Consider the following 23,783-nt stretch of genomic DNA (forward strand, 5'->3'; position numbering starts at 1 on the left):
CGGTGGCGCGGCGGCGTCAGTGCGCAGTGACGGGCAGTGGGAGCGGAAGGTTAAAGCCAGCGCAACGATAAAGACCCCGGTCCAACCGAGCGGCGATCGCAGAGTTCCGGCCTCTGGCGCTCTTCACCCGTCCTCGGTTTAAGCCGCCGCCGGCAGAGAGCGAGAGAGAGAGAGTGGGTGTGAGTGTGAGCGAGTGTGAGCGTGTGAGTGAGGGGGCGGTGCCGGACAGGCCCAGGTCCTCACGCGCGCCTGGCGCCTTTACCCGCGCGGCCGCGGCTCCTCCTCTCCTCGCCGCCACCGCGGCTCCTCCCAACGAAAACCCGAGGAGGAAGGCCGCCGCGCATCAAGGAGTAGTCGGCTACGGGGAAGAAGGGAGGGGGGATGGTTTAGCATTGGAGAAGAGTTGGTGAGCTGCAGAAATTAGCATCTTGACGTAACGGTCCTTCTGCGTGAATTCTGGGAAACAAGAGAGGCCGTGAAAGGTGTGTCCCCCCACCACCCCCTTCCCCCTCCCCCCTCCCCTCCCCCTCTGGGGTAGGTTTTAGAGGTTTTCTAAACAGGGTTGTCCCCTCCCATAGATTACCAATACCCTATATATAATAGGTACACAGCATCTGCAGTTCCCTTTTGAACCCTATATATAATATGTAGGTGGGTGCATTCAGGATCTCATAAACGTCCAGGCACCGTGGTTACAGAAATCAAGACGAAGTCTGAACTCGTCGGTGGATGTTTTAAAACTGGAGGATTAATGCCGCTCGTTCCGAAGACGATCGATGTGCATGGGTTTGCGGAAATAGAACTTGAGTCGTGGATGTTTTTAGTGCGTGAGGGTAAGTCTCATTCCTGAAGTTTAACGCCTTGTTTCCAAAATGAATGTTTCAATAAGCGGGTTCGGTATTTCAACTGCGCATGCCCAGGTCATAGGTCATTCGTGATAAGTAGAGCCAGGATTTTGCCATAAATGCCATGAGCTTTTTCATGTCTTTTTTTTATGATTTCACTAGGATAATGCTTTTTTTTCAGGACTGAGCCTAAATTTGTCTTTTTTGCCATTTTGCTAAAAGGCCATGCTATTTTCTCTAATTGTACCGTGATTATAATGACGTTTTCTATGTTAACACGTTAATATTAATGTTATTAACATGTTAACATAGTATAACTTACAAGAAAACTTCCACAACCGGGGGCGCCACCTTCGAATATGAATAGAATGTTTAAGAAAGAACTGCAGATGCTGGAAAATTTGAAGGTAGGCAAAAAATGCGGGGGAAACTCAGCGGGTGAGGCAACATCTATGGAGAGAAGGAATAGGTGACATTTCAGGTCGAGATCCTTCTTGAGACTGATAGGGGGGGGGTCGGGAAAAAGAAAAGAAGAGGTGGAGACAGTAGGACAAGAAGGAGAGCTGGGGAGGAGGGAGAAGACAAGGGCTATGTAAAATTAGAGAAGTCAATATTGATACCGCTGGGGTGTAGACTACCCAAGCAAATTACCCAAGCTTGTCTCCTCACAACATTTGCCGCTGGCTCCAGTCGCAAATCTGATCTGATCATTTCGAGTGATCTGTGCAAGGCATTCATTGATGCTGGAATTCTACTGTGGAAATTGGAAAATAAATCTCTCGGAGGTTTTTTAGAGAAAATCACAGAGGAACATATACCAATAGAGTCATCATTATGGAAAAAATATGTTGACAGCAACTTCAACATTGTTGTGCAGAAAATTATAAATTAAGTTACATGCAACAAAATATGGATCTCAATAGACGAGACAACCGGTGCTGGGAGGAGATATGTTGCCAGTGTGGTCATCGGTACACTGGAGGCAGATCAATCATCAAAGGAGTATTTGTTGACATCGGAAGTATTGGAGAAGTCAAACAGCTCAACTATTGCTCAGTTGTTTACATCTTCACTTGCTGTACTTTGGCAAAAAGGTATAAAATGCGTTATCTTCTGTTTGTGACTTAACGTTTCATTCCCCAAAATGTTGCATTTGACATGTTTAGCTCAAAGACTTCATAGAATTGCCAAGCACATATGTAGCTTGTTTCCAAATGTCGATCGCCTAGTTTCCATTGTCAAGAAAATCTTCCTCAAAGCATTTATTCTTCCTGTGCAGTTGTTCAAGAAAATGGCCCCATAGATTCCGCTAACTTGTCAGCCCTTTTTGACTAGGTGGGGTACATGGCTCTCTGCCATACTCTGCTATGTTGCAAATTTTGAAAAGATAAAATAAATCGTCAACTGTTTTGAAGAAGAATCTGCTGCAGTCAGAATCGTCAGTGAAATCATGCAGACAAAGTCCCTCCACCACGATCTTGTGTTTATTGCTTCCAATTTTGCAAACTTCCCACAAGCTATAACTTCCCTTGAGAAACGTGACGAAACATTAGTGAATAACTTGCAGGTTTTCGTGCAAGGAAAAATATGAGATGGTGATTTTAGCTAACCAAGTTCTTGAAGAAATACAAAACATCGCTAAAGTTCTCAAAGGTAGTTGTAATGCACAAGATATCGACATGAATATAGAGTCTGTAGCTTGTTTCTGATATGCACCAGTAACCTCAGCTGGGGTAGAAAGATGTTTTTCACAATTGAAGCATATTCTGTCCGATGGACGGCATAGTTTAACACCAGATAATTTGAAAAATATTCTAGTAATTATGTACAACCAGGCAACTTTGGTCATTTAATGTAGGATACCTTTATATTATCATTTTAAACCATATTTTGGTGGTGCAAATAACATACTTTTTATGCCTTTTTTTGTCTGTTCTTGCTGGAATGTAGAAGCATGAAGGTGGTCCTCATTGAAACCTACCAAATAGTGAAAGGACTGGATAGACTTGAAGTGGAGAGGATGTTTCCACTGGTGGGAGAGTCTGGGACCACAGGCCATAGCCTCAGAATTAAAGGACGAACCTCTTGAAAGTAGATGAGAAGGAATTTCTTTAGTTAGAGGGTGGTGAATCTGGAATTCATTGCCACAGAAGGCTGTGGAGGCCATAAAGTGCAAGTGAAATGAATTCCAACAATGTCCTAGGATGCACTTGGTCAGACCCTGGGAATGTTTCCATCTTTATGCACTTCAACATCGCCAAGCCACCTCTTCCGTAATGTTGATATGTTCCAGGACATCACTATTCGTTTCCTCCAATTTCTTAGTTTATACAATCCTTTTTTCAAAATTTCTGATTGTGTTATTTTCTGTTAATTTGAAAGTGTTATGCAATGCTTCATTGGTTGGATTAGAAGTTATTTGCAAATAATTTTTGACTATTTCATTTTAAGTGTGTATTTTGCTTCAGTCCTTTGTTTTTATTTCTCTGCAGCATCTTGAAATGCCTCCCGAATATTAATTGAACAAATCCATCCAGTGTTGCATCATCTGAATGCCACGAAGTGCATTTTAAAATTATTGTCAAGGAAGAGCCTCCAGATGACTATGAATATAACCATGTAGCAGACTCTGTAATCCTTGATTGTGATGGATTAAAATGTTAAGAAGATAAAGAATTTTACAAAATTAAATTATGAACAAAAGCTCCATCAATGATGTGGATGAAACTTCATCTGCAGCTACCAAACAGCCACTAATCAAACCTATAGGAGTAGCTAAACCCAAAATGCTGAGTGTGGAATGTACCAAAGTGCCCGTAGTTCACTTGGAGCCGTGTACTTTTACAAATGTCACCGTAAAAATATCTGAACTGCCACAAAAGCTACTGTCTTCTTGTCGGAGAAAAGGGGAACCTATACCCACTGTTCTCCAGCACCCCAATTCTGCAAAAAAACCTACCCATTCATCTGGATCTGCTGAAAATTCTCAAGTGGAGAATGTGGATTCAAAATCCATATGCTCCGGACCCAAAGAGAATAGCTCTGTATCAGAAAAAAACGTGAATGAAACCAGGACTTCCACAGTTTCAAATAATCCAACTACTTCAGATGGTACGCCCCCTGAGAAATGTTCTGGAGAAGATTTCAGATTTCGTAAGATAAAATATACAGAAAAGGCATTAAATTCTGGGACCTGGAAAACTCCAAGCAGAATATTTCGTGATTCTGCTGAGAACTCACCCGAGGAACCTGTTTGTTCTAAATCTGCACGTTTGAATACCAAGACATTCAGTTCTGGGATCTGCATACCTCCAGATGGTGGGACTGACTCGACTGGCGAAACTTCCACACCCCACATCGAAAGCAAGTCTTTAGGCCTGTCGGAGCAGCAAGCCACAGTGGGTGCTTATACGCAAGGTCGAAGAAAAAAACAGTGTTTGTCTGCAGAACCTCCTCAATCTGTCTTGAGGTCTTCTCTTGCTTCCTCTAAACATCTAGAATGTGACAAAACATTTAATGATGCCAGTCCAGACCTGGACGATGTGGAGGGTGGTACCGTTGTTCCATATGCATCACAGGTGAGACTACTTGATCGGAACTATTATGTATATAATTTAATTATATGTATCACGTCTTTTATGAATGAAATATGAAGCAGATTCTCACTAAAGCAGGAGCTTATAGCTTGTATAAAATAAAGAATTGAACGACGTTATAATTTAATATGACTTTTTGTGCCCTTGGACAAACGTAATATTGTAATCCAAATGCAAAAACAAAATAGAAAATATCCTGGAAATCTAAAACAAAAATAGAAGATGCTGGAAATTTAGCGGATCCCTTGCATTTTTGTGGAGAAATTAACTTAACATCTATATTACTAAAAGTCTGATCTTGACTGCTTTTGGCTCGCTGTGGCGTGATTTCCGAGAGAACGCCGCAACCTACGGCCGTCATTTTTGACCACCTCGCTTAGAGCCGCCCTCCGCCTTCCGGGACCGGAGGATTTTTCCCATCGATCAAAAATCAGAGAGATATTAATGTTTTAAAATAATTCCCCATTCTCTCTGCTGCCCCCGCTGGCGGCAGGGGGGGCGGGACTATAAAACCCGGAAGTGTAGTCCCTCACTCAGTCTCTGCCAGTTCCAGGAAGCGAGAGGTTCACGGCTCTCTGAGCTGCGAATAACTGAACGCACGTCTACTTCACGGTGAGTCCCCTTGATGCGGCTGTAAGGTGGCTGCTGCCCAATTGTTTGCCTCGCCTTTTTAACGAGTTTGTGTTCCCAAAATGAATTTTGATTATCGTGTGGCTGCTGCCCAATTGTTTGCCTCGCCTTTTTAACGAGTGTGTTCACAAAATGAATTTTGGTTGTCGGGTGGCTGCTGCCCAATTGTTTGCCTCGCCTTTTTAACAAGGTTATGTTCACAAAATGAATTTCGGTTGTCGGGTGGCTGCTGCCCATTTGTTTGCCTTGGCTTGGCTTTTAAAATCGTTGCAACAGTTGGCTGCCAGTACAAGAATCCATTTGGCCTACAATGTCTATATTAGCCCTCTGAAAACCAGTACCTTCGGCCCGCAACACCCATGCTAGCGCAACATAAAGCCAACCCCCGCCCCCACTGGCGAGCAATATTGGAATTGGTGGAGAGGTGGAATAAAGCGTTGGTGACCAGCCCTTCCGTGTGATGCTGGGACCCAACGGGTCCCACAGTCTAGTTTCAGATAAATGATCAATCGACAATCAAAGGATCAGAGTTGTAACAGCTTTCACGGGAAAGTGATTAACAAAGTAAAGGGATGAACGAAAGAAGTGATTAACAAGATAAAGGGATGAAGGTGCAAAGTGAAAAGGCTGTGTGGGATTGTAAATGGGTAAACAATATCGAGAATAGTTTAAAATGACAAAATTAGCAACCGTTAATTTAATGTCATACAGCATGGATCAATAATTTAATGATAGTCATACAGAGCTGCCAAGTAGTACGGATTTTCCGTATTTTGTACAGAAATGCGATAAGAATACTGATGTACGATTTTGCATTAATAATTATGGATTAAAAAAAAATCTGACCATATATAATTGTAACAATGAGTCACCGCTGGACGGGCCAAGGTGCAGCGGGCAGGTGGGAACAACCGAGATTGGCCCGACATCCTGTTTCATTAACATGCCACTCGCCAATGGAAAAGTAATAACCCGGTGAAATTGACTTAAGCTCTTGCTGCTTAAAAAAATGCAAGGATATAAAAAGTCATACTGTACCTCTAAAAATGATAGCGGATTAAATCTAATATTTTAAATTTCACGATCCGGATGATTATTTTTGTAAGTGTTGATCTACCTCGGTGCCTGGGGTTAAGAGGCTGGAATCTCCCGCTCCCCACTCCCCCTCTCCCCCCTCTATATTCATTGGGGGAAAAATACAAACGGGGCAGTTGTCCCTATGTGTCTAAAGGGCCTGTCCCACGAGCATGAGACTGCATGCGGCAAACGCGACCTAACGTGGTTGCTTGAGCCATACGGCCTCGCGGGGCCGGTCGCACTTCGATCGCCGGAGCCGTATGGAGTTGTGCGGAGCTGGTCCCGACATCGCGCGGGGCTCCGGAAAACTGACAGTGTTAAAAAATTCCACGCGGCAACGGCCTGCCGGCCCGCAGCCGCATTGAGGCCATACGCACCGTCTCGACGCCGTACGTCATGAGCGAACTTTTATGAGGAGTTGCGTCGAGGGATTACGTGAAGACCCCGCCAGCACGCATGCGCGTCAATCTTCAAAGCAGCGGTGTGAAATCACAGACAACAGTAGATGAAATAAACATAGTAAGATAAGAGAACTAGAATACCAGTTGACCTTTATGATAGAGGGTGGGCGTGGAGGGCACATAATCCATCGACGTAACTCCTCATAAAATAAAGATCAAACTTCAAACTGGTAAGTTCTCGTTTAATCTTACTATTTTACTTCGGAGTCACGTGAGTGACTACGTGAAGATTTTAAAGATCTGTGATTTCATGCCGTGGAACGAGTCCCTGCCTCACACACTGCCGTAGTTGACCAAAGGAGGAAGTATGTTAACGTATTCAGACATGAATCAGTTATTCAAAACAATAAAAATTTTATTGAAGAAAACAATAATAATGACCCCTTCCATTCGGGATAAATCATAATACAGAACTTAAAATTGATTCTGCAAACACCGCAGGTTTGGTAATCGGCTTATTATAAAACTGCTGGAAGGTCCACTCTCTAGACCATCCTGCTGTATCCAGGATGTGGTCCATGGGAACTTCCAATTCCCTTGCTGCCGATGTTGCTGCAGCCCTGGTGGAATGAGATTTGAAAATATCAGTATCCACCCCTGCAGCTCCCAAAACCTGTCTGCCACCTAGATATGGTTTGCGCCGATACCCTATTATGAGGCTGTTTATGGCTAATCAACAGCGCCATTTCCTTGCCTCTAAGATTTTTTGTGGCCTCTATATATTGTAATAGATGTGTCATAATACATAGGCGGGTATTTATCGGGTACACTCGGAACTCTAGTTTGAGGCCTGATGATCTTGGCCTGTTTTGTTTCACTAATTCAAAGATGTGAAAAGTTATCTTGTTGGTTGATATAACCATCGTGTCCAGCCTTAATTTATGCAGTGACTGGACCCATTGTGTCGAGACTAGTGCCATCAGCATGACTGTTTTTTGTGTCAGTTTTTCCAAGGACAGGGACGTTGCTGGTGACCAACCCCTGAGCAACGTAAGGACAACAATAACATCCCAAATCTGGGAATACCTTGCTTTAGGGCATCTTTGTGTTGAAGATATCCCTCATTAGCTTAGAAACCACAGGGTGAGATCCAACAGTGTGCTGTTCTACTCCCTGCCACAAGTAAGCTGATGGGGCACTCCTGGCGCAGTTAATGGCACTGTAGCTGAGCCCTTCATCAAAGGCTAGCCAAAAATTCCAGAACATTAGTTATAGTAGCGGTTTGGTGCGAAATATTAGTCCTTGTACAATATATCTCCCATTTTCTGATGTATGAGAGATATTGTTTCCTGGTGGATTCTCTGTATGCCGCCGTGATCATATTCATGGTTCGGTCCGTCAGCCCCAGGTCCAGAAGCGGTCTTTTTAAATTCTGCAAATTAACAGATAGATCCTGTCATGGCATGGGTGACTCTCGCCTGTCACAGGATGGACCAACAAATCCGGCCGTTTGGGGACGGACATACATGGTTCCGAGACCATGTCGAGAACCACAGGGAACCATGGCTGAGTGGGCCAATCGGGTACCACCAAAATACCTGACGCAGTCTTGTATTTTGCGTAAGACTCGACTGATGAGGCAGAAGGGGGGAAATGCATAGAAAAACAATTTTACCCAGTCCAGCAAGAATGCGTTCATCGCTGCTGCCCCAGGGTCTGGTTCCCAAGCGACATATGTTGGCAACTGGCGATTCAGCCTAGATGCGAATAGATCGATATCTAGTGTTCCATATTGCGTTACAATATCAGCAAATACTTTGTGGTCCAACATCCATTCGGTGTTGTCATTAAATTTTCGTGATCTGATGTTTGCCATTGTATTGAGTTTACCTGGTAGGTAAATAGCTGATAGTCAAATATTTCTGTTGATGCACCATTGCCAAATTGTATTAGCCAGATTGTCACATGATATTGATTTGATTCCACCCATATCTTCTATATTACTAAAAGTCTGATCTTGACTGCTTTTGGCTCGCTGTGGTGTGATTTCCGAGAGAACGCCGCGACCTATGGCCGTCATTTTTGGCCACCTCGCTCAGAGCCGCCCTCCGCCTTCCAGGACCGGAGGATTTTTCCCATCGATCAAAAATCAGAGAATATTAATGTTTTAAAATAATTCCCATTCTCTCTGCTGCCCCCGCTGGCGGCAGGGGGGAAGGACTATAAAAATCCGGAAGTGTAGTCCCTTACTCAATCTCTGCCAGACACAGGAAGCGAGAGGGTCACGGCTCTCTGAGCTGCGAATAACACTGAACGCACGTCTATTCCACGGTGATTCCCCTCGATGCGGCTGTAAGGTGGCTGCTACCCAATTGTTTTGCCTCGCCTTTTTAACAAGTTTGTGTGCACAAAATGAATTTTGATTGTCGGGTGGCTGCTGCCCAATTGTTTGCCTCGCCTTTTTAACAGTTTGTTCACAAAATGAGTTTTGGTTGTCGGGTGGCTGCTTCCCAATTGTTTGCCTCGCCTTTTAAAAATGTTTGTGTTCACAAAATGAATTTTGGTTGTCGGGTGGCTGCTGCCCAATTGTTTGCCTCGCCTTGTTAAAAAGTTTGTGTTCACAAAATGTATTTTGGTTGTTGGGTGGCTGCAGCAAAATTGTTTGCCTTGGTTTGGCTTTTAAAATCGTTGCAACAGTTGGCTGCCAGCACAAGAATCCATTCAGCCTACAATGCCTATACTAGCCCTCTGGAAACCAGTACCTTCGGCCCGCAACACCCATGCTAGCGCAACAGAAAGCCACCCCACCCCCACTGGAGAGCAATATTGGAATTGGTGGAGAGGTGGAATAATGCGTTGGTGACCAGTCCTCCCGTGTGATGCTGGGACCCAACGGGTCCCACTTACTCTAGTGATTAATATATGCCACCACTGTGGTATTAACAATTTGTAGGCGGACATGCAGGTGGTGCATTTTTGAGCAGTACGCCATCAGCCCATAGAACGCACCCAACATCTCTAAATAATTTATACCCAGTGTTTTAAGTAAAGATGATTCATGAGCATCCCATCTACCACCACAGCTGGAGATGGTATTAGTAGCACCCCAACCGTGAGCGCTGGCATCAGTTTGTAGCACAACTGATGGGTTGCTGATAATGATGGAGCTGGAGCAATGCCGTATGTTTTGCCTCAACCATTGTAATTCCAAAATTGCTTTAGCTGGTAGTTGCGTTGGTCGGTCGAAATGACCAGCATGATGTTTGAGTGCTTGCACCTTTGCTCTTTGTAAATTTTGATAATGCAAAGGTCCAAACTGTGTGACTGGACATGCAACCACATGCTTTCCAATCGCCCTTGCTACTTGTCAAATAGATGGTTGACTGATGACAACAAGGCTGTTGCAGGCCTCCATCAAGTCTGCTGCCTTGCCCCTTGGCAAAGTTACAGACATGTGAATTTAGTCAATAGTGAACCCCCAATAATCCATAGTTGTAGAAGACGTCAACTTAGATTTATCTGGATAGATGATAAACCCCAGTTTTTCAAACAAGTGTTTCCTTGCTGATACTGCTGATTTAGCTAAATCCAGGGTTTTCCCCACAATTAATATATCATCGAGATATGCCATGACAATATGTTTCTGTTTTCGGAGAAACGCATAGGCTGGTTTTAATATTTTAGTAAATAGTCTGGGGGCTGATGTTAATCCATCAGGCAACGCTTTATACTGCCAAAGCTGCCCCATCCAGTTAAACTTTAGATATCGGCGATGATCCTTCTGTATAGGTACCGAATAGTATGCATCTTATAAATCGATGCAAGCCATGAAGTAACCTTCGGAAATCAATTGTTTGGCTGTAACAAAGGTTTCTATTTTGAAGTGAATATACTGTAAACGTATTCAGTGTAGTCAAAGCAATGATGATGCGACATCCAACATCTTTTTTAGTTTTTGTGAAGATATTGGACACAAATTCTAGAGAGTCGTATTGGGATCTTTCTATTACTCCTTTGGCATATAGCCTCCCCAGCTCTGCATGACCTTCCAGTTTTTCCTGTTGTGAAAGCACAAACACTCGGCTAAGCGCATGTTGAACTGGGGGAATGTTTTTGTGAATAAATTCAATTTCGTATCCCTGAATACTATGTAGTATATAAGGGTCAGACGTTATAGACCTCCATGCCTCCCAAAACAAGTGTAACCTACCCCCAGTTAGTATAGAACTTACAACCCCCTATGTTCTGGAAGGAACCAGACCCACCTACCTCCATGGTTATCAGTGGAGCATTCATTTCTTCCGCTTCTGTTTCCTCGGAGGTAGAAGCGCTGGAGTGCGGGGTTAGCGCATCTTCCACAAAGGCCGCTCTGGGCCGTGGCCTAAAAAAGACCTCTGTGCTGGTTGTACGGCCTTCGTGCTTTCACCAGCTTCCAGGTATCGTGGCCTGCTGGTGGATGCGTAGGGGTGCTGCTGCCGGAGATGCGAGGTCTTGCCCGATGTTGCCGCCTTCAAGAGCCCGACGGCTTTTACTTCTTCATCGAGCTCCTTGACCTGTTTAGACAGGTTGCCCCCAAACAGCAGTATTGGTGGTAGTGTATTGCTAGTTTTACACAACCCTGCAAATTTGGGATTCAAGGCAGGTCGGATTGTGTTTTTTCTTAGGCAGTTGATTTCAAACTGCGTGTTGCAGAGAAGTGCCAATGCATCTTGTTGTGTCCCTGACATCTCTGTGCCGTCCACCGACCGAGCAAATGCCGTTATTCCCAAAGCCATCAGTTTGAGTATTTTCTGCATCTTAACCTCTTGGGTTCGGATGCCTGCACGGATGTACCCCCAGATAGAACTGTTCACTGCAGGACCATTAAGTGTGAGACAGTTCTCTGGTGCCAGATATTTGGCAGTTTCATTTAGCACTTGTTCCTGCAGCTGGTTGAATGAATGGTAGTCGATACTCGCTGCCAGCTGTGGCTCTAACGGCTGTCCCATTTGCGCTGGCATCGCAAACCTAGAGACCACCCCGAGCAGCTTTTGTTGATCCTGCACCCCCAGCACACTCGTGGTATCTTCGGGGCCAGCCCAGTAGTGACCCCTAATGCTTCACTCTGTCGAGGGAGATGCATTATGCAGCCCTCGATAAGGTGCTGCCATGGGTGTCCCAGGACCCCCATGCTGACAAGACTCCATATCGCGGAGCACGTCACGTTGGAGCATTTGCTCCATCAACCGCTCCATGCGGGATATGCGATCATCACCATTGCCCGCCGGTGGTGAGTCTTCCTGGCCCGACTCGTCCGAGTCAACCGGTCTGTCCGACTTCTGTTTGGCCTTTCCCCCAGTCCGCGGTGTTGATTCGGACTGTGCATGTGCCATGTCGGTGACTGCTGATCGCATTGATAGCGATCCAGTTGCAGACAGCCGCTGCTGACTGCCCATACTTCCGCGGTCCCCAGCAGTCAGTCTGGATGCGGCCCGTTTGGACTTCGTTTTCGACTTGTCCATCGCTCCTTTCCTGTAACCCAGAATAGAGCACAAAAAACGACCTCAGATTAAGGAACTTACCTGTAGGTCCCGTTTTAAACCTTACCGCTGCGGGGGAACGCTTCTCCCCGCCAGTCGCTGCGCAATGCGTTAGACGATATGACGCACATGCGTGCTGGCGGGGTCTTCACGTAGTACTTGCGTGACTCCGAAGTAAAATCAATATTTAGGCAGGCATGTGTGTAGAATAATATTCAAGCCACACGAGTACCAGGAAATTACTGTTTTCAACAACAGATTGTCTAACCACCTATCCATAACATTCAGTGATATTGCTACCATAAAGTTCCCAAACTGTAACATCCTAGAGGTTACCATTGACCCAGAACCGAATTGGATCAGCCGCATTAATACCTTTAGTTGAGAAAGCGGGTCATAGACTGGGCATGCTTCAATGAGTGATTCACTTATTGATGTCCCGAGATCTTTCTACCATATACGTCCCAAAACAGGAGCACTATGGATTATCTCCACTTGCCTGGATGAGTGCCGCTCCAACCACTTCAGACACTACCCTATAAAGGACAATGCGGCTGTCTTGAAAGGCACCCCATCTATTTGATTTCTTCCACCACAGGTACAGGTGCATACTATCATTCAAATATACAGCAGTTACTCATCTGAGCTTACTCTGACTGCACCTCCCAAATCAACTGTATGTACCACTGCGAAAGACATGGGCAGTGGTATCTGGAGCGATGTTCCAACCCCAGGCTCAGCACCTACAATGACACAAAGTTGAAGAAGTTGTACATAGTGATTAGCCCTCTCCCTATCTCAAGTTAGTCCTCTCCCTATCTCATTCTCACTTTGAGCATCTCAGTGAGTGAACATATTTTGTTTGTAGACATGATGGTGAAAACTTGTAGCTTGGCAGGTTTCATGGTGATTGATAGATAAGCTCGTGGCATTCCAAAGCTCTCCATACAGCCTACTAGCTATCTCCGGTTCTTTTTTATGCACTCAATAGAAGGGAGGATGGTTTGTGTGATGGTCTGGGGTGTGTTCACAATTCGCTGCAAATTCTTGTGGTCTTGGATGGAGCTGTTCCTAAACCAAGCTGTGATGCATCCTGATTAAATGCTTTATATGGTGCACCTGTGGAAGGATGCGCATTCTTGGATGTAGACATTGCTGACAAAACCAACGGTTAGTGTCTCATCACTCGGTGTTCTTGAACATGAGAGCCAGTTAAGAATCGACTACATTGGGACCCTGAACTTGCATATTGGCAAGATTTACGATTAATTAGATGTATTTTAACAACAATCCAATTTGCAAAGCTTCTGATACTGAAACAAGCTTTTTTTAAACCTAAATTGTATTTTCATTACTTGAATTAAAATTGATTATTGTTATGGTGAGATTCAAATTCTTGTTTCTTCACCTGTGGACCAAGGCTCTGGACACTGCCAAGAAACCTAACCACAGCTTCTGCTAATTGGTTGTAAAATATTTTGATTGTCCTGTGTTTGAGAAGGGCACTATAAAGAAAAGGCATGTTTATATGGAATTAAATTGGTAAAACTACTTTTGAGCAGTTTTAAAGTAGGAAATGGTACAACAAAGTCAATTTTATTTGGTCCTGCAATACTTCGCAATCATGCTTGATGGGCTCTCCTACAGATATCTCTGAATGATTTATAATCGTGTAAAAGGTAGTGACCTTGCTCATCACTGGAGTTGAAATTTTGCTCGGTCATTAGGCTGGGGTTTGTAGGTATATCTTCCTGATGGTGTGCCTGCAAACCCAATATTGATTATATGTCAGAAGAATTTCAATGTTAGGCTACATAAAAAAGATGTGCAGTTTACAAAAAAAATGTAATAGGAGATTATTAGAACTAACTTAGGTCATTAGCTGGATTGAATCTTTTAAATTATACAATTTTTCACAGATTAATAAATCCTTGTTAAATAAACTAGAAGAGTAGAATTATTTGTATATCTTTTTTGCTTTCTTTACAGGAAAACAGTAAGGAGAATAACAGTGGAACAGTTACAGCATGCAAGTTGAACAGGTGTAGGACCTCTACTGCCATAGAAGGTAAAAATGTTATGTAAATTAACTTGTCTGAATATTGGTACAAATCTTGTACTTCATTAGGTTGTTCCATATCATTTGGTATTTACAGAATTTTCGTGGTACTTACAGGCTTTTTGTATCATAAATTTGGCAAGCAAGCTTAAATACCCATTTTCTTGTCTCCCAGTCAACTCTCACAAATCTGAGCTCTTCTGACCTTGCAGACCTTGCAGCCCTTGCATCTGCAGTCATCAATGTAAATGGTGCCAACCTAAGTACGCTGAATTTGACAGTTAAATAGCGGGAGCTAAATTGTACTTCAAGCAATTGTAATTCAATTGTAATCCTACGCTTTTCTCGGACATTATAAGCATCCTACGGAGGCTCTTAAATAAGATGCACCAGTTTCTTCAAATGATTCAGAAGATGAACGTTAAAGATAATATGCTGTAAATTGGAATGTTGCCACCGTAAATGGCCAACCCTCCCTTTCATCCAACACATAACATTTAATGGGTCATTTATCTGATCAGAATTTGAGAAATTCACAAGTCATTGGGTTTAAAAGTTATCCATATTTTATATTCTGTGAGATGTACATTTCTAACCACCAAAAGATGCCTGTTGATGAGAATACAGTCATGGATCAACCAGGCACAGTGACTTTGTAGCCAGCATATTGTACTCTTTACAGGTTAAGAAGTACAGGCAGTCCCCAGGTATGAATGGTTTCGATTTTTACAGATGTCCAGAGGTCAATTTTTTCTACAAGTCAGAAAATGCCAAAAAAAATCACTCGCTATTGTAACCAAATCTCTACGGTATTGTCTTGAATGGCATCGAAAGCTCCTAATACTGATTGGGGGGGTGGGGGGGAAATAATGAATGTGCCGAGAGAGGAAACTAGGTCTACCATTCATACCAGTCTCTCCCTGCAATGATCAGAGGTAACCAGCTGCTATACAATAACTACTATCACACAATGCCAAAGAAAAACAAGGAAGCGAGCGTTAATGACTGTTGTCCACCATCACAAAATAAGTGGAGGCTGGTCATGGTGCAGATCAACTCCAGCATACCAGACAACTTTGATCCACTGCAATCCACCCGCTGCTGGAACAGGTCCATGGCAGACATCATCTCCCTGGTCTTGCAGTCATACCTCAAATATCTGGAGAACAGGAACACTTATGTCAGATTCCCATTTATTGACTGTAGCTCTGCCTCGAACAGTATCATCCCAAATAAACTCCTCTCCAAACATCTGGCCCTAAATCTCAGGATCTTCCTCTACAACTAGATCCTTGATTTCGGACCCATAAGTTGCAATCAGCAAGGGTAGACAATAAACTATCCTCCATGATAATTCTCAACACTGAGGGCCCGCAAGACTGTGTTCTCAGCCCCTTACTATTACCGTATACACTCACAATGGTGCAGCCAAATTTTGCTTTAATTGCATTTACAAGTTTGCAGATGACACCATATCAGTGGACCTGATTTCAAACAATGATGAGATGGAGTACAGGAAGGAGATAGTTTCTCCCTCAAGGTCAGCAGAACGAAGGAGCTGCTCATCAACTTCAGGAAGTGGAGAGGAGAGCATGCCCAGTACTGAGGTTGAGCTGGTCAGGAACCTCTTCCCTGCTGTTATCAGATTCTCGAACGGTCCTTTTGATAGATTAGGGATTAATTTCCTGATCTTACAATCTACCATGTTGCCATCCTTGCACTTTTTTTATGTGCACTTTCTCTACCTGTAATATTACGTTTATTTTCTCTTTTGCACTAACTGATGAACTCACGTATGTTATGATTTGCCAGGAGAGCATGCAAAACAACATTTTTCACTATTTCGGTACATATGATATTAATAAACCAATACTAATATGTTCATATTTTGGACTTTATAATTTAATGCTGTTATAGGAGTTTGTTCAAATGTAGAGGTATCTATAAGTCAGTTGTCCATAACTTGGGGATGACCTGTAAAGGGAACATTCTCACATGCAAAAGACTTTCTGTTATCGCTTTGACACTGGAGCTAATAGTCCAAGAATTTTGGATATTCTGACCATTTTTAGATGGATGATAAAGTCTGCGAAAGTAGTCCCCAAGAACTGCATTTGAGTAACAAAGTCAGTGTTTCAGATTGGTGACTTTTTAATCAAAACATTTCCAGCAATTAAGAACTGATTCATAGAGCTGCATTCAAGATTTTGGTGTGAACACTTATTTAGCTGGTCAGAACACATCATACAATAGTTGAAATGTTCAGTTAATGCTCTGTGACAAAATAACTGCAGACACTTCCCTATGCCCCAGTTGGATTGCATACCTTTTTTCTCCCCCCCCCCCCCCCTCCCACCATCATTTTCCTCTAATGTTCCATCCCCTGGATTCACATTTCATAACTTTTATCCTTCTCTCGAACTTTGTATTTTCATCTCTGGGTTTTGTTCATTAATTTGCCTATCAAAAAGTACTCTTGCCTATATCCACCTATCACCCAGGTATTGTCCAGCCACTTCTTCCCCTGCTAACGCTCAACCCCCACCCCCCTCCCCCCCGTCAATCAATCTGAAGGAGGGTACCGACCGTAACATTACTGTAAACAGGCACCAGGGACGATGTATGATTTAAACACATCTTTAATCAGCACTGAAACTTAACAGCGCTAAGGATGATGGGTTGTCAGTACATCCTAGCTGCTCAGACTGGCGGTGCCGGAAACCAGTGTTAGTATAAGTGTTATAGTGGGGTGGAGTTAGTGATGCTAGCTTATGTGTGATTGGTTCACATGCATCATCAATCTACATCCTTCCCCCTAAAGGTTAAGTGTGGAAAGGGCACCCATACCATGGAGTTAAACATACTCGCCATATCTGTCTGGTGGTCTACTAACACGGCACGAGCGCGTTCGCACCCAACCCTCTCCTGAACGATGAGACGGAGAGCCTGGAGGCAAGAATGGCGTGGGAGGCTTGTGGTGACCGAAAGGGGAAACATGCGGTGGGTGCGGCCCCGTGGTTAGTGGAGATCGAGGGACGTGGAGGGGTGCAAGACATGCGGGGACGGGTGGGAGACATTGCAAAAGGCGGCTGGAACTGGAGCGGCGGAGCATAGGGACCAGCAGGCGGTTGTCGGGGCTCCCTCACAGCAAGCAGGTGTTGTTGACTCCTCCGGTATACCGCTCCCTCACTGTCCACAAGGTAGGATCGTGGCTCGTCAGTCGGGCTGACAACAGTGCCCAGACGGGAATGTCCAGTTGAACTTCGTAGACGGACGAATGTGTGCCCTTTCCACGCTTAATCTTTAGGGGGAAGGATGTAGATTGATGATGCATGTGAACCAATCACACATAAGCCAGCATCACTAACTCCACCCCACTATAACACTTATACCAACACTGGTTTCTGGCACCCGAGGGACCAGCTGATGTTGTGCGATGGGGACCGGAGACCTCGTCAATCTCGACATTAGGCGCTGTGCCGGCGATCCCAAGGTTCCGTCTCTGGCAATGTTTCTGAGAGTCAGGAGATCGAGATAGACGTCTGACTTTGAAATGCGCGCTCCCTCCAGCAAGTGCTTGGCGCTTCTGACAGCGCGTTCAGCTAGTCCATTACTCTGTGGATACTCGGGACTGCTCGTGACGTGCTGGAAGTTCCATCGGTCTGCGAAAAGCTTGAACGTGGGGCTGATTTCCTTTGACAAAACTGTCCACAAGCTGCAAATTTCGTTGGACCCGCTGAGTGAATTCCCTGATCTTTTCGACAACAACCTAGGCAAGTTGCCTGTGACCTACAAGATTATTACTGACCCCGATGTGACACCCGTCATCCGAGCCCCACACCGATTGTCAGTTGCCATGAGTGACGGGGTTCATTCTATTCTAAAGGACATGGCATCCATAGGCGTAATTGAAGCAGTCAGCGACCCCACCGCCTGAGTCTCAACCATGATTGCCACAGTCAAGAAGGGAAAAAATGAAATTCGCCTGTGCATCAATCCGAAAGACCTGAACACTGCCATTAAGCGCCCCCACCATCCCACTTCTGACACCATGTTAACAGGCACCAGAGGCAGTGTATGATTTAAACACATCTTTAATCAGCACTGAAACTTAACAGCGTTAAGGACGATGGGTTGTCAGTACATCCTAGCTGCTCAGACTGGCGGTGCCGGAAACCAGTGTTAGTATAAGTGTTATAGTGGGGTGGAGTTAGTGATGCTAGCTTATGTGCGATTGGTTCACATGCATCATCAATCTACATCCTTCCCCCTAAAGGTTAAGTGTGGAAAGGGCACCCATACCATGGAGTTAAACATACTCGCCATATCTGTCTGGTGGTCTACTAACACGGCCCGAGCGCGTTCGCACCCAACCCTCTCCTGAACGATGAGACGGAGAGCCTGGAGGCAAGAATGGCGTGGGAGGCTTGTGACCGAAAGGGGAAACATGCGGTGGGTGAGGCCCCGTGGTTAGTGGAGATCGAGGGACGTGGAGGTGTGCAAGACATGCGGGGACGGGTGGGAGACATTGCAAAAGGCGGCTGGAACTGGAGCGGCGGAGCATAGGGACCAGCAGGTGGTGGTCGGGGCTCCCTCACAGCAAGCAGGTGTTGTTGACTCCTCCGGTATACCGCTCCCTCACTGTCCACAAGGTAGGATCGTGGCTCGTCAGTCGGGCTGACAACAGTGCCCAGACGGGAATGTCCAGTTGAACTTCGTAGACGGACGAATGTGTGCCCTTTCCACACTTAATCTTTAGGGGGAAGGATGTAGATTGATGATGCATGTGAACCAATCACACATAAGCCAGCATCACTAACTCCACCCCACTATAACACTTATACCAACACTGGTTTCTGGCACCCGAGGGACCAGCTGATGTTGTGCGATGGGGACCGGAGACCTCGTCAATCTCGACATTAGGCGCTGTGCCGGCGATCCCAAGGTTCCGTCTCTGGCAATGTTTCTGAGAGTCAGGAGATCGAGATAGACGTCTGACTTTGAAATGCGCGCTCCCTCCAGCAAGTGCTTGGCGCTTCTGACAGCGCGTTCAGCTAGTCCATTACTCTGTGGATACTCGGGACTGCTCGTGACGTGCTGGAAGTTCCATCGGTCTGCGAAAAGCTTGAACATGGGGCTGATTTCCTTTGACAAAACTGTCCTCAATCTGCAAATTTCGTTGGACCCGCTGAGTGAATTCCCTGATCTTTTCGACAACAACCTAGGCAAGTTGCCTGTGACCTACAAGATTATTACTGACCCCGATGTGACACCCGTCATCCGAGCCCCACACCGATTGTCAGTTGCCATGAGTGACGGGGTTCATTCTATGCTAAAGGACATGGCATCCATAGGCGTAATTGAAGCAGTCAGCGACCCCACCGCCTGAGTCTCAACCATGATTGCCACAGTCAAGAAGGGAAAAAATGAAATTCGCCTGTGCATCAATCCGAAAGACCTGAACACTGCCATTAAGCGCCCCCACCATCCCACTTCTGACACCATGTAAATATTCACCAGAGGCAGTGTATGATTTAAACACATCTTAAATCAACACTGAAACTTAACAGCGTTAAGGACGATGGGTTGTCAGTACATCCTAGCTGCTCAGACTGGCGGTGCCGGAAACCAGTGTTAGTATAAGTGTTATAGTGGGGTGGAGTTAGTGATGCTGGCTTATGTGTGATTGGTTCTCATGCATCATCAATCTACAATTACTATTCCATGTTCTCCAGAGATGCTGCCTGACCCCCTGAGCTACCTCGGTGCATTGTCTTTTATTTTGTAAACCATCATCTGCAGTTCTTTGTGTCTACAGGTATATAAAAGCTACTTGGAGGCGTACAGAATTATTACTTTGTGAACTCACTACTAACATACAAATGATAAAAACCATATTTCTGACCACTTTTTTTGCTTCTGTTCCTACCTTTTCCCATTTAACTCTTGCAAATATAAAGTATACTAGATCAAGTGGGACCTGTTGGGTCCCTGTCACACCGGGGGACCTGGCCCCCACATGAGGCCTATTCCACCACTCACCCGTTCCCCCAATGCAACCCGTACCCCCAGCGCAATATTCCGCCACTCACCCATAGTGCAGGGGCGGCTCATTTCCCCTTATTTACCCTCCATCATTTTAAACTTTAAAAAAAATGCTGCCAGGGGAAAAAATTGGATTTCACTTGCTGCCAGGACTCGGTGTCCTCGGATTGCAACATTGTTGTAGGCAGAGCCAGCAAGGATTTGGAATTTCTACTCTAAAAATGTAAGGTACAACAGAGAGTCTTCAAGGTACAACGGAAGTCTTTATTACATTAACTCAATGGTGGCAGCAAGACAACTAAAAATGGCTGCAACCACATGATCTGACTGCACATTACCACTGTATACTATGTACAAAACTATGTACAATACATCTCCCTTTGTCCTGTGCAGCGCCACCTGCTGCACGGGAGGAGCAACGATCCTCCCACAACTCACAATCCACCAATCATCACATTCCCCCTTTCCAGTTTGAATGTCTCTATTCCCGAATGAGTCGCCTTGGGGGAATACCACGATTGCAACATGTCAATTGACGATGGACCGCAGGCAAATTGGGGGGAGTTCGTCTGGCGGAAATTCGTCAAAGTCAGGCACTCCAGTGTCCACATGATTTGGCACCAGGGTTGTCCGACTGCTCGGTTCTGGTCTGGTTCTGCGCAGTCTTCGCTGGAGGAACGCGGCTTCTTAATTGGTCATAATGCCGTTGGCATTGTCCTTCTCCTTGGACGGTGTGCATTTTGGTTCCAATGTGATCCATGATCCTGCCAGCGCACCATTTGCATTGCTTGGCCGTATAATTGCGGTAACATATGTAGTCACCAATGTCGAATTTGGACTTGTTCGACTTCGTTGGCTGAGTGTCCGCCGTATAAGAATTACAGGGCGAGTTCAAAACTGATAGGGGAGAGTGCACTTGACGTCCGAGCATCATCTCTGCTGGAGTTCGACCGGTAGTGACGTTTGGAACGGTTCGATATTGCTGCAAGAAATTGCGCAATGCCAATTGTTTCGATTTCTTTTCAAATCCAACAGCACGTTTCATGCCCTGCTTGAAAACGCCGACGAGCCTCTCTGCCTCCCCATTTGAGGGTGGATGAAAAGGTGCTGATGTCAGATGCATGATTGAATGATGTTTGCACCAGTCACCGAACATTTTCAAGGCAAATTGGGGTCTATTGTCACTTACGATTTTTAAGGGCAATCCCCAAATGGCGAACAAATCGTCCAGCGCAGAAGTGGTTGTTTCGGTGGTCGGATATTTATTCATTTGGATAACGTGGCCATTTCGAATGGGGGACCAGGACGACCAGCCACATGTCCTCCAGGAATGGTCTGGCAATGTCTATGTGGATGCGCTGCCATGGTTGGTCGGGGACGGGTCATGCGGAGGTCTTTGCCGGCAGATTTGGCACTGTTTTGGCACATGGTGTGCAGTCCTTGCAATGGTCGGCTAATATCGGTCTTGATATTCGGCCACCACACATGCATTCCGATGTGTGTCCTGTACAACATTTTCAAAATTTGCGATCGCAGTTCTGTCGGAATGATCATTTGACAATCGTGGAGCAGAATGTCATCCTTTGAGGAGATTTCCGTTTGGGCATTGTGGAATGAGTGGAATTCCTTGTCCAGCTTAGACCTGTTCGGCCACCCCTGAGTGACAAAATGTCGTACCTTCGGCAAAATGGGGTCTGCTCATGTAGTTGGCGACCGTCCTTGCGGAGACGGGGAAATCGTCGATGACCCGCGTGTTGAGCAAGTTCACGTCCGTCTCAATTTCCATAATTGCCTCTTTATCAAATGTCAGGTTGGGTCCAATCGGTAAACGAGACAGTGCTTCGGCATTGGCATGCTCGGCAGGCTGTCGGTAAATTATGGTGCAATCATATCCCATCATGATCAGGGCCCAACGTTGTAGACGCTGCAACATCATGACAGGCAAACTTTTCTCCGGACTGAAAATAGTCAGCAGCGGCTTATGGTCAGTGATGAGCAGGAAATGTCGCCCACTTAAATATTGGTGGAATATCCGGACACCAAACACGACCGCCAGTGCTTCTTTCTCCACTTGTCTAGTTTTTCTCAGCGGTCGTCAGCATTTTGGATGCAAACGCGATTGGTTCTTCCTTGCCGTTCGGTGCTGTTTGTGAGATCACAGCTCCAAGACCATACGGCGATGCATCGGCGGCCAGCGAGATCGGCTTCGATGGGTCATGGTGGACCAAATTCTGGGCGAGCATCTACTTCAACCTGGTGAATTTATGGGCACACTCTTTGGATCAGTGCCATTCGATGTCCTGTTTTCGCAGGTTGTTCATTGGTGCGCCCAAAGTCTAAAGTGCCGGTACGAACTTGACATAATAGTTCACCTTGCCAATTAAGCTTTCAAGCTGTTTCACATTTTAGGCCATCGGCAATTTCGCAAGTGGCTGAAGCCATCGGAAGAAAGAGTGGCGTCCAATCTTTCTTCCGATGGCTTCAGACCACTTGCCGAGATCACATGTCCAAGATATGTAACCTGTTGTTGGAAGAATGCGCACTTGTCCATGCGCCATTTCATGCCGTAGTTGTTGAGTGCCGTGATGACCTGTTTTACGTTCTGCAGGTGTTCTTCCTCTGTCCGGTCACTCGCATGTCATCCAGGTAGGCGGATACATACGGAATCCCAGCAAACAGATTGTTGACCAGTTTCTGGAAGATGACAATCGGTTGTATCTGAATAGTACCTTGTGCATGTTGATCACAAGCAGGTTTTTTGTCTCGTCGTCCAGTTCCACTTGGAGATATATGTCGGACATGTCCAATTTCAAGAAGTACTGTACTCCTTGCAGCTTGACGAACAGCTCGTCCACTCTTGGTATGGGGTGTTGATCAATGTGCAATTGAGGGTTTACAATCACTTTGTAATCGCTATAGTTGCGCACCTTGCCGCAAGGCTTCTGAACAACAACTATGGGTGTTCTGAATGGTGATAATTCCCATTTCTTCAAAACGGTAGAGTTCCTTGTAGACTGCGACCATTCAACTGAACAGAACTGGTCTTGGTTTGAAGAACTTAGGGACGGCATCTTCTTTGAGTATGAGCCGTGCCTTCATCTTTGTGCAATACCCGAGTCCAGGTGCGAAAACGGCCGGAAACTGGTCAAGAACCTTCTGCAGGTTGTTCTTGCACTTGCTGACCATGTTGCAATCCATGGTCGATGACAATGCCATTGTTGATCCATCGTAGATCAAGGCATTCATAGAAACATAGAAAATAGGTGCAGGAGTGGGCCTACGGAAGGCAGGCACCTCCCGTACCTGCCTTCTCTCCATACCCCCTGATCCCTTTAGCCACAAGGGCCAAATCTAACTCCCTCTTAAATATAGCAAATGAACTGGCCTCAACTACATTCCTGTGGCAGAGAATTCCAGAAATTCACCACTCTCTGTATTAAAAATGTTTTTCTCATCTCAGTCCTGAAAGATTTCCCCCTTACCTTCCTGCATCTAGCCTGTCCAACCATGTCAAGCTTGAAAGCATGGATCCAGTCGATGGCGCACAGGGATGTACCTTCTTTGCCAATGACGATCAGCGGCAACATCTGTGTTATACCATTACAGGAAAC

At 45.3% G+C, this 23,783-nt stretch overlaps 1 protein-coding gene across 2 annotated transcripts in view; it reads left to right on the forward strand.

Annotated features, from left to right (window-relative positions):
* The first annotated feature begins 639 nt into the window (after positions 1-639).
* The window catches only part of LOC116976744, a 187,830-nt gene continuing 164,686 nt past the window's right edge, over positions 640-23,783 (forward strand). For both annotated transcript variants that reach the window (XM_033026638.1, XM_033026639.1), the window contains exons 1-3: positions 640-833; positions 3,338-4,423; positions 14,058-14,136. In XM_033026638.1, the coding sequence (XP_032882529.1) occupies positions 3,539-4,423; positions 14,058-14,136 (964 nt within the window). In that variant the 5' untranslated portion in view covers positions 640-833; positions 3,338-3,538. The remainder of the gene's footprint in view (positions 834-3,337; positions 4,424-14,057; positions 14,137-23,783) is intronic.

Source organism: Amblyraja radiata, chromosome 9, assembly GCF_010909765.2.
Source record: "Amblyraja radiata isolate CabotCenter1 chromosome 9, sAmbRad1.1.pri, whole genome shotgun sequence".
Taxonomy (NCBI): domain Eukaryota; kingdom Metazoa; phylum Chordata; class Chondrichthyes; order Rajiformes; family Rajidae; genus Amblyraja; species Amblyraja radiata.